The sequence below is a fragment of the Gracilinanus agilis genome, chromosome 2, assembly GCF_016433145.1.
Source record: "Gracilinanus agilis isolate LMUSP501 chromosome 2, AgileGrace, whole genome shotgun sequence".
Lineage (NCBI taxonomy): Eukaryota > Metazoa > Chordata > Mammalia > Didelphimorphia > Didelphidae > Gracilinanus > Gracilinanus agilis.
The window spans coordinates 210,483,443-210,495,879 of record NC_058131.1 but is presented as its reverse complement, the minus strand read 5'-3'; the positions used below and the strand labels follow the sequence as shown (position 1 = coordinate 210,495,879).

The 12,437-nt window shown below is 34.4% G+C and overlaps 1 protein-coding gene across 1 annotated transcript in view; it reads left to right on the top strand.

The window, feature by feature from the left end:
- The window catches only part of MBOAT2 (membrane bound O-acyltransferase domain containing 2), a 184,336-nt gene that overhangs the window by 50,356 nt on the left and 121,543 nt on the right, over window positions 1-12,437 (top strand). Inside the window, exon 3 of the mRNA XM_044663619.1 lies at window positions 2,455-2,532. Coding sequence (XP_044519554.1) covers window positions 2,455-2,532 — 78 coding nt within the window. The remainder of the gene's footprint in view (window positions 1-2,454; window positions 2,533-12,437) is intronic.

Here is a 12,437-nt window from a genome sequence, read left to right as displayed (position 1 = left end):
CAGGAACATTTTTCAATTCATCAGTCTTCTTCCTCATTAATGTTGTTGGTGGTGGTAGTAGTAGTAAGTTGCAGTAGTAGTAGTATGTACCTGTGTGCTAGTTTCTGGTGATACAAAGACATACATGAAATGTTTACTGTCCTTAAGGAATTTATATTCTTTTGAGTGGAATAAAACTCCATACAGAAAAGGAAAATGGATGAGGAAGAAAGTACTATCAATTATAATAATTATGGAAGGCTTCACAGAATAGCTAGTCCTTGATCTTGATCCTTTTGGAAAGAAAAGGATTCTGAGATGCTGAGATGAGAAGAGGGTGTTCTCTTCATGGCAAACGACTTCTACAAATACACAGAGATGACATGTCAAAGTTAGGGACCAATTTGACTAGAAGGAAGAATTCATGAAAGAAGGCTGGAAAGGTATGTGGGAGCCAGATTTTGGTGGGGAGAAGGCTGGAATAAGTCAATACCAGGTTAAGGAGTCTGCTTTTATCTTTTAAGCATTGGGCTCAGTAGTCTGTGGGGGATTTAGCTTAGAATACCAAGCATCATTTATAATTTTGTTTCATTTAGAACACCAAATAAATGACTGACTTACAAATTAGCTTCTGAATCACAAACTTTTGGAAAATTAGCGACCACTTATAGTATCATGTAGTTTGAAATTAAAAATAATTCTAATCATAGTTAGAGTAATTCAACTAATAGGGAACATCAGAGATTTAAAACTATTTAACACGCTTCTGATAAATTGTAATTAACATTACTAAAATGAAAAATGAGAGACAATGTGGCTTAAAGGAGAGAAAGCTAACCTAGGAGTCCAAAGAGTTGGTTTCAGGTTCCTCCTTTTAGTTAGTTCACCACTTATTCTGATATCTGTCTCATTCCATCTCATAGCCCCTACCATGATTCCCAGTTCTCTTCTCCTTTCTTCCATCCCTGAGGAGGTAGCCTTTTTCTTCCCAAGGCCAATCCCTGTGCTCTCAGGAAGATAGGGTTCATGCAGAGTGACTGAGAGCACATGTCTGCTCTCACATAGATGCTGTAGGAACTTTGTTCTACCATTCTCCAACGGCAGCTGCCACCTTTTGGGCTAGGAAACTCCATTTATTTCTCAAGTTGTTGTCAGGACGACTCCTGGGAACTTGAAGCTTACTGTAGTTTTCTGCAGAAAGGCAACCATTAGTCTCCTGGTGGAGAGAGGAAGAAATCTCCCTGCTCATCCATGTACAACCCTCTTCTCCTCTCCTCCTCCTCTTTCCTCTTTCTTTTCTCTCTTTCTCCCTTTTTAACAACTTTCTTCTCCCTCTACCTGCTTCACATTTTCTCTTTTCACTTTCTCACTTCTCTCCCTCTCTTCATCTCCTTCCTGCTTTGTTCCTTTCTTCCCTTTTTCTCCTTTCCTAACCCCCATTTCCCACTCTATATCCCCATTCTTCTTACTCCTTTCCACCCCCACCCCTTCTTCCTATCCATTCCATCCCTCCACTCATTGAACTCATGCAGAAACTCCCTTGATTTTTTTTCTACTTACATACTTTTAAAGTGGAAAGAACAGTCTTAATTTAACCAGAAGTATTCATAATCACATATGTATTTGATATTTATTTAATGAATTCATAGTCTCAGTTGTTTTCCTGTTTAATAGTAGATGCCTACTTCAGAAAGAACTACACCATCTTAGTTAGAACCTTTTTTGATAGAAGGTTGTAAATGTAAAATCTGTATCAGATTGCTTATCATCTTAGCAGGGCTAGAAAAGAGGGAGGGAGAGAATGTGAGACTCAATGCTTTTTAAAATGTTGGAAACTTTTAACGTGTAAATGGGGCAAAAATTTAATTTGATGAAATTTAATTTTATTTTTGAATTGAAAAATTTTATTTAATTAATTGATTTAGAATATTTTTCCATGGTTACATGATTCATGTTCTTTCCCTCCCTTCCTTCCCCCCCCACCCAGTATCCAATGAGTAATTCCACTGGGTTTTACATATGTCTTAATGAAATTTTAAAGAAAGAATTGAATAGACTAGAAGTTTAGGGAAACAACTGAGCTGTAGTTTTCATAGTCTAAGAATAAGTAGGGAGAGTGATTTCTCCTAATGTTTTATTAATTTCTCATATTAATTGTTTTATGTCATTTATGAGTACTGCTTTTAAAGGATATTATTACTTTTGGAAACTTAAATAATAGATGTTTTTCATGTGATTGAGCCATACTTTATTTGCCATCAGTGAAAAATTAATTTTAGTAGAATTATGGATGATCCATGTTCATATAAGAAAGCACTATGTACACATATGCTTTATTGTGTTTGTTTTTTGCCATGTAATGGTAATTCCTGAATGAGTAACTGATTCTTTTTTATTATTTTCAGTTACAGAATGGATGGTTGATGTTTTTGAATGTTAACATTTTTCTTCTAATAGTTGTCTTGCTTTTTATAGGTATGCCTTACATTTTCTTGTACAAAGTGGAATTTCATACTCTATCATGATCATAATAGGAGTTGAAAATATGCACAAGTAAGTATTAATAATTTTCATATTTACTTAAAATAGAGAAACTGATTAGAATATTTACGAATACATGGTATTTTAGGTGATTTTATACTTATTTTTTTCTTGTTCTCTTCTTTGATATATTAGCATAGGCCTCCCTGCTCTTTTTAAAATGTGAGTTCTTTTGAAGAGAGAAGTTTCTCAAAGGCAAGAAGAAAAGCTCTGCTTGTTCTCTTTCCATTTTGAAAATCCAAAAATATGTCACAACTGCTGCCTTTAGAAAGACGCCTTTGGGGCAGCCGTGTGGTTCAATGGATTGAGAGCCAGGCCTAGAGATGGGAGGCCCTAGGTTCAAATCTGGCTCAGACACTTCCTAGCTATATAATCTTGGGCAAATCACTTAACCTCCATTGCTTAGCCCTTACCATTCTTCTGCTGTGGAACCAATACATAGTATTAATGTTAAGAAGGAAAGTAAGGGTTTTTGTTTTGTTTTGTTTTGTTTTTAAAGAAAGAAACCCTTAAGAGCTGAGATGTTGCAGTTCCTGCTGTATAAGTAGTGAATACTTTCATCTTCCTCATTCTTACAAATGGAGCTTTTAATATTTTTATTTCAAAATATTCTCAAGTTTTCCTTTGGAGACACTGGATAAATATAGGTAATATATAATATAGCACTACACACACACACACACATACACATATACATGCATGTACTTGTGCACATGACAGGGGCAAAGCTAAGATTTGAACTTAAGGTTCTTCCCCTTCCAACCAGGAAAAGAGTTGACAACTTTTTGGTAGCTTTGATAACTCTTTTTGAGCTTCTTAAGATTTTGTCCTCTCTGAAGGACATTTATGAGAGAATGAATATACAGTGTGATTTAACATAAATCCTACCTAAATAAATATACTTTTCTTTGTATTTTTGAATTTGTTCAGTAAAACTTAGTATCCTTTGTTGCAATATTCACAACATTAATGACTATTTGCATTCAGTTATATGTGTGTATGAATATACGTGTTTATGTTTGTCCTGCTCTTCTCTCTCGTAATAAACATTTACCTGTAAGTGAAAATATTACGTATTTCAGATGTGTCTTAGTTCTATTAGTTCACTAGAAAAAAACACAGAAATATACAGTCAACAAGGAAATTTTCTGGGGAACCCTGACAATGTAGGCAAGCCCTGCCTTAATGGCTTATTTGTGATTGCCAAGCTGCCAAAAGGAACATTTTGGTCAGCTTACATATCTATCAGCCCTTTGTTTTCTTAAATATGCCATCTACTACCATCTTTTTTCACCACCCAAAATGGCTTGCAGTGTATTTTGACAAATCCTTATTTCTTTTTTTAAAATTTATTTACATAGCATTCTCTTTTGTAAGTGGATAACCATTTAAAAAATTTTAATTTTTAATATTTTTCCATGTTTACATGATTTGTTTTCTTTCCCTCCTCTCTTCCCTCCCTCCTCTTAGAGCTGACAAGCAGTTCCACTGGGTTGTACAAATGTTATCACTTGATATCCATTTCCATATTACTCATTTTTGCTATGGAGAGATTTTTTAAAAGCCTAAACCCCAGATCATATATCTATATATACATGTGATAAGTGATGTCACATGTTTTGCTTTTGCATTTCTACTCCCATAGTTCTTTCTCTCAGTGTGGATAGCATTCTTTCACATAAGTCCTTCGTGTCCTGACTTGTTTTATTGCCACTACTGACAAATTACATTGGATTGTTTCACAATGTTTCACTTTTCGTGTACAATGTTCTCCTGGTTCTGCTCATTTCACTCTGCATCAGTTCATGGAGCTTCTCCCAGTTCATATGGAAATCCTCTAGATCATCAATCCTTACAGCACAGTAGTATTCTATTACCATCATATACCACAATGTAAGTGATTAATCTTGAAAAGCCAAGACCCCAAAACATAAACAAGTGATAAATCATGTTTTCATCTGCATTCCTACTCCAACAGTTCTTTCTCTGGAGGTAGATAGCATTCTTTGTTATAAGTCCCTTAAAACTGTCCTGGATCATTGTATTGCTGATAATAGCCAAGTATTACATTTGATAGTTCCACAATATTGCTGTTACTTTGTACAATGTTCTCCTGTTTCTGCCTATTTCATTCTGCATTAGTCCATAAAGATCTTTCTAGCTTTTTCTGAAATCATCTTGTTCATCATCTCTTATAGTGCAATAGTATTCTTCACCATCAGATATCACAATTTGTTTATCCATTCCCCAATTGAGGGACATCTTCTCAGTTTCCAATTCTTTGCCACCACAAAAAGCACAGCTATAAATATTTTTGTACAAACAGATCCTTTCCCATTTTTAAAAAATCTCTTTGGGATATAGACCTAGTAGTGGTATTACTGGGTCAAGGAGTATGCATTGTTTGGGCATATTCCAAATTGCCCTCCAGAATAGTTGCATCAGTTCACAACTCCACCAGCAATGCATTAGTGTCACAAAGTTGCCAGATTCCCTCCAACATTTATCCCTTTCCTTTAATGTCATATTGGCCAATCTGTTAGTTGTGAGGTGGTACCTCAGAGTTGTTTTGATTTGCATTTCTCTAATCAAGAGTGATAAAGAACATTTTTTCATATGATTGTCGATAGCTTTGATTTCTTCTTCTGAAAATTGCCTATTCTTTTCCTTTGAATATTTATCAGTGAAGGAGAATGAAGTCCTCATTTCTGAGGGGAGTCCTTTTAACCATACTACTAAAACACATTGCCATTACCCATATTCTCTTTGATTTATCATTCATTGTAAATATGTTGTTCACTGTCTAGATCACCACTTTTGTGAAAAATCTGGTAAAATATTTGAGTTCTTTTTTGTTTAACTTAGTGAATCTGGAAGATGTCCCCTCACAGTATTTAACAATGTGGTGATTATACTGCCTGTCTTCAGTTCAGGATAGTTTCCAATTTATGCGATTTGTTTCCAATTTTGAGAGCAGCATGGTATATTAGAAGACCTAGATTCAAGTAAAACATCTAGTCCACACTGGTGGCATCATGCTGAGTAGGTCATTTAGCTCCTCAGTGCTCTAGACCACACTCATAGGCTCCAAGGTGCAGGGGGTGGGAGGGCACGGTTAGGGGCTCCCACTTGCATTGGTATCGGGGATTTTCACTGGAAGCTCCAGCATGAGTAAACTCAAAGTCTGGCCACTTACCCTATCCCTACTTTAGGTTTTATCATAGAATTGCTTCACTTTTGGATAAAACACAAAGTCAGATTTCATGGTTTCTGTTAAAAAGGAATTTTTAAATGTGAAGTCTATCACACAAGATGCATTTATATTGCTTATTGACCTTAGAACTGGTAGTGTGTTATATTTAAAAAATAGAATACAATGTTGTTTGCCTTGTGAATTATTTTTGGTATAATTTGTGTAATTTAAAGTTACTTGAGATATTCTGATTTAAGAATGGTAATTAAGGTAACACTATGGATAGAATAGGAAGACCTGAGTTCAAAATCTGTTGAAGACCCTAGTTGTGCATTTCCCAGTTGGCATCTATAAAATAAGGATAACAAGGCTTTCTGTGAGGATCAAATGAGATCATATATGTAAAAATCCTTTGCAAACCTTAAAGTGCTATATAAATGCTAGCAATTATTTTTAGTAACAGTTCATTATCATTAAGGATTTATGTTAAGAAATAAGTGTTATGTTTTTGCATTTTCGAAATACTGAAATTTAGAATTTCAAGATAGTACTTTTGCCTGTTAACATTATTTTAAACATTTATATAAAACATAATGGAATAAAATATGTAACTATGGGAAAGTATTCAAAATAAAAATTAATAAAAATATAAAGGAATAAAATTTCAGATTTTATCACTTGATTATTGTTTAATAATTCACAATTTCTTGATCTACGTTTAAGTTTAATTTTCTGAAGTCAATCTTGAAGCATTTTTGTTAAAAGTCTGTCTTTATTAGTGTTTTGTTTTTGTTTTTTAAATAAAAACCCTTACCTTCTGTCTTGGAGCCAAGAGTGGTAAGGGCTAGGCAATGGGGGTTAAGTGACTTGCCCAGGGTCACACAGTTGGGAAGTGTCTGAGACCAGATTTGAACCTAGGACCTTCCATCTCTAGGCCTAGCTCTCAATCTACTGAACTACCCAGCTGCCCTATTAGTGGGTTTTAATTAACTTGGAAGAAGATAGCTATAATTTTTCTGGTTACAGGGCACCATTATTAATTGTATTTTTTAGTTTTTCTAATGGAGAAATAATTTCTTTTATTAGTTGGTCATAATAAATTAGTTGAAATTGAAATAACTTTGCTTTGTATGGACTGCCTGCATAATTAGGTACCATCTATAATAATATATAATATATGCTCTATAATAATAATCATTCACATTTCTATACTATTTTTATATTTTCAACAAACAACAACTCAAAGCATTTGGCATTTCAAGAATTATCCTCATTTTAAAATTGAGAAAAATAAGGTTAAGAGAGGTCAAACAATTTATCCAGGATTTTATAGGCTTCAAACTCAAGCCCCTTCTACTTGTTGTTGTTATTGTTCAGTTTTTTTTAGTCATGTCCAACTTTTTGTTTTCCTATTTAGGATTTTTTTGGTCAAAGATAATGGAGTGGTTTGCCCTTTCCTTTACCTGCTTATTTTACAAATGAGGAAATTGAGGCAAAAACAGTTTAGTGACTTGCTCGGGGTCACCCAGGTAGTGTCTTCATGTCTTTCTGACTCAGACTCCAAAAGTCATCTAGCTGCTCCTCTTGTTAAGGACAAATTCTTGACAGGTACCACCTTGCTAGAAAGGCCTGTAAGAACAGTCCCAGCAGCAGAATGTACCTGTTTGAAGACTAGTACAAATAAGTCTGGAAAGAGTCAATCAGTCACCAACCCTTTATTAAGTGCTTTCTGTGTGCCAGGTACTGTGCCAAGTGATGAAGATATAAAGAAAAAGCAGTACTGTCTTAGTAATAACTTTTTTGACCCTGACTATGAAAAAACAAAGAAATATTTTTTTGAAAAAACTGAGGTAATCAAAGAGTATGATATAGTAACTGAAACATAGTATAACATTCCACACCCATAATTTATACCTCTCTCCTGAGAGGAGGGAAGGGTATTCCACTATCAGTCATTTGGAAACAAAATTACTCATTTCATTTGATCCAAGTCTTTTGGTTTATGTCTTCATTTACATTACTGTAATTATATATATTGTTTTCCAGCCTCTTTTATAATTTTGAAGCAGTTCATACAAGTCTTACCAGGTTTTTAAATTCTTCATATTCTTAGTTAGAGCTATTGGAAACAGCTAATGTCTCAGTGAATCAGAATGCCAGTCCTGGAATCAGAAGAACCTGAGTTCTGATTTGGCCTCAGACCATTACTGGGCAAGTCACTTAATCCTGTTTGCCTCAGTTTCCTCATCTGTGAAATGAGCTGAAGAAAGAAATGGAAAACCACTCCAGTATCCTTGCCAAGAAAATCCCAGATGGGGTCCCAAAGAGTCAGAGTTGGCTGAAATGATTGAACAACAACATTCCTTTATGTTTATATGCCACAGTTTGTTCAGCCATTCCCTACTTGATGAGCACCTTGATTTCTAGTAGTTTGCTACCAAAAAGAACTTCCTTTCTGACATTGACTTCCTTTAGGATTTCCATCCAGTAGTAGAATCATTTGCTGGGTCAAAGGATATAAATAGTTATTTTTCTCAAATAATTCTAAATGGTTTTCTAGAACATTAGGCCTGATTTAATCTACCAACAGCGTATTAGCCTCACTCTCTTTTCATAGTCTATACACATTGCCATTTTTTAATAGCTTAATACCTACAAATTATTTAAATTTGCATTTCTTTTATTATTAATGATTTGAAATCTTTGTTTTATGTGTATTCTTTGTTCTTTATATTTGTTGATATATTTATTTTGAAAACTTCCCATCCTTTAACCACTTACCTATTAGGAAATGATTTAGTTTTGTAAATATGTGTCAATTATATATATATGTATATATATATATATACCCTGGAATCAGACTTTTATCAGGAATGTTTGATACCAAGATTTATTCCTAATCATTAGTTTGTCTTATTCTATCTATATTTTGTGCAAAAATGAATATATTTCATATAGTCAAATTGTCTTTTTTGCCTCTTTTCTCCTCTCTATCCTTTGTCTACTTATGAATTCTCCTTACCGTAGATATTAAAGGTACCTCCTGTTTTGCTCTACTTTTTTTTAAGAAAAGATTTTATATAGAGATTATTTACCTATCTTGATTTGTGTTATTTGTTATGGATGCCTGAACTCATTTCCTGCCAGTATGGTTTACAATTTTCCTAGCCAATCTTAGTGAAAAGGAAGACCACCCACCTAGAGTTCAGCACAGTGGGCTTCATTTACTGTGCTGGAGATCAAAATTGCAGGGGTACAGTACCTGTGATACTCCAGACACTTACCATTCTTTTTTCTCACCAGGTGATCAGCTTATCTCTACTTTCTTCCATATAGTTCTTTAATGACATCCTTTATTCCTTTTCTTCTTTGGAGCTCCTCCTTAGTTATTTATTGTACACACCTATCATGTAAGCACCTTTCCATTGCCATGTTTGTGAGGCTTGTCTTTAGTTTTTCAGAGGCAGTGGTATTCCAGGCCTCTGCCATAGAGAAATACTGATAAAATATTTACATACTTACTAGACTACTATACTTGTTTGTGCTAAGTATTGCTTTTCTAGGCTATTACCCATCCATTTCTCTACTTTTAACCATTATTAAAAATAAAATAACACTTATATAGTGCTTAATGATTCCAGAACACTTTACTTATATTGTCTTATTTGATCCTCACAGCACTTCTCTGAAATAGGTGATACTGTCCCAGTTTTTCAGATGAGGGAACTGAGGCCACTTGTCTAGTTATATATTGGGTAAGTGTCTGAGGCAGGATTCAAACATAGGTCTTCTTGACTCTCTGAGTACTAGACTCTGTCCACTATTCTACCTAGCTGCCAAAGCCATTTTGATGATTGTTGCTATATAATATAGTTCAAAATTTGATAATGTAGGACAACTTTTATTCCTCCTTTTTTATTATTCAGAATAAACTTTTTTTGTTACTTTGCCTAGTTTTATGAAATAACACTTATATGTTGTTATTAAAGCTATAGATCATATAGATTATATTTTATTATGTTGGCTTGGCTCAGTAGTGAACATTGAATACTTCTGCTTTTATTTAAGTTTTCCTTTATTTCTGTAGAGATTGTTTTGTATTTATATTTCTATAAATTGTTTTCATGTCTTAGAAAGTTAGATGGATATTTTCTTTCTCTGCAGTTTTAGTGAATGGACTTAAAAAATGTTGTTAATCTTTTCCTCCAGGCTTTTATTTGTTAGTCATGTATAGAAATGGTGATAATTTTGTGGATTTTTTTAATCCCTTTATTTTGCTGAAGAGAGGCAGAGTAGTATAATAGTGAGAATCTACTTTTGGAGTCAAGATTACTTAGATTCCAGTCCCATCTCTAACATATATTGTCTGTGTGACCCTGAGCAGGTCACTTGTGGTGGGAATATTATCTGTTACTTAATCTAAATTATTTTTCACTTGAAAGATAATGCAGCCGTTGTCACTTGACTTAGGGGACTAAGTTTTGGCCATTAACCTTTGTAACTTCCTAGGGGCTTAATTTCAAAAGTGAGCCCCTAAGGGCAGGGGTAACTTTTATTCAGGCTTAACTTTTGTGCCATCATGTCTAATATGGAAACAAAGAAGCTGCACTCAGCTGAATCAGCGCTGTATCCTTGCTGAAAATCCCTTCTATACTATGGCTGATTAAACCTTATCTTAACTTTTAGATAGTTTATTTTGTTTTAATTTTTAAACCGAAGTACTAGACCATCCTTAATCAGATCTGGCTACAATATCACTTAACCTTTCTGTTTCCCAGGCAACTCTCTAAGACCACTTGTCATAAAACTGTTGCTGATCCACTTGCTAGAAGCCTTCTTTTCCTCATCAGGTTGCTCTCAAGTCTTGGCAAAGAATAAGCAAACAAACAAAAAAAAACGTGCCTGGAGTTATTTTATCTTAGTTTTGGCACCGATGCTCTGAGATTTGCCAAGAAAATGCTATCTTCCTCAGATTGGGATATTTTAGTTTCCTTTTTGTTGTTGCTTTTTCTTTTAAGTTCTTTCTCTTATTTTATTGTTGTTACCAACATTTCTAGTTCTGTGTAAAATAGGGGAAAGAGGGTACAACTGAAAATTTCCCAACTGGCCAATTATTACCATAATTTTAGTAACTCATGAATATGAATTTGGATTTCAGTCAGACTAGGGAAAGTCAAATAAACTTTTCTAGGGGATAATTTTATAGCCTGTGACAGCTCTAAAAAGAGCTTATGTTGGTTGATGACTTGATTTGAAGACCTTTAATATGATTTCTGGTTCTTTAATTTTTCCTGGAGTTTTTTTAAGTTAATTTCCCTTAAACTTCATAGGAGACTGTGTAGCCCAGTGTGCCATCTAGGTGGTATATTTACCCATGATTCCTTTAGGCAAACAAGAATTAGCTAGGAAATGATCTTTGGAGGAGTGATTTCCTTATGCTTGTTAGTTTTCTTTGTAATGGCAATTGTTTTTTGTTGTAAATTTTAATACATTAATGAAAAATGAAAATTACTGCATTTAGCTATTTTTATCAAACCTTAAAATAATTATAAATATTTTTTCCCACCTATCTTTGTGGTGTTTATTTTTTAACCAACTGTTAGCCTGGCTCTAACATGTATTAGCTGCATAACAATGGACAGATCATTTAATCCTGATAAATTTGTCTGCTCATCTGTGAAATGAGGAGAGTAGCATTTGTGTTACTTAATAAAGTAGAAGTGTAGAGTGAAAGGCTGTGAACTGGGTTTTAATTTCCTGAGAAAGATGGTAGAATGATTTGGGGATTGATAGATAATTGATGCAAGTCGTAGATAACTGTTATGAGGATCTTGATAGAGGAAACCTTAAAAGAGGAGATGTTTCTCAGCTGATAGAGGCAGAAAGAGAGGCTAGAAATCCAATGGGAAGCATGAAGTGTGAACATACCTTCTCCTAAACAAATGCATCAGAGAGACAAGACTAAACACCAAGGACGGCTTAGTGTTTAGTGTCTTATGCAGGGAATTGAAGGCACATTAAGTTTCAGAAGAAAAATAACAACAAAAATATGAGAAGTCTCAGAAAAGAGAAGATAGTTGATTATAGAATTGGGATCCCAGAAAAAGATTAGAGCTGTTTGTATGGATTTGGAAATTATCAATGTTCAGATGATGATTAAAGCCATAGGATGATTAGGTCACCAAAAGAGAGATCATAGAAAAGGAATAGAAGATCAGGACAGATCTTAGTGAGTGACTTCACAATTAGGTCCAGCAAAAGAGATCAAAGAACATTCAGACCAGAAGATAACTAAGAGAGAAAACAATGTCAGGAAAACTCAAAGAGGAGAGAATGGCAGGGAGGGAGTTAGTCACCAGTGTCAAAAGCTTGTTAAAGTGTAAATAAGAGGATGGAAACTGAGAAAAGTTAGTAAGTGGCAAAACTAGGAGTCTAGCCAGTGCCTTCCATCTTTTCCACTGGACCATTCTGCCTCAGACTGGCAGCACAAGATCTGGTGTCTTAGTTTTGTTCCTGGATTGGACTCCTGGGAAAGATTGCCTAGATTAGGATAGGAACCTGGTCCTTGGTTCTCTGATCCCATAGGTTCAGTCATTGTTGTGATAGATGAAGTATGTTAGGATTCCCTATGAAATATGCAATACTCAAATTAATAGAACTTTAGCGATCTTAAATAGTCTGACTTCAGAAAAAGATATAAAATTACTTGTAAAAGAACTGTGAA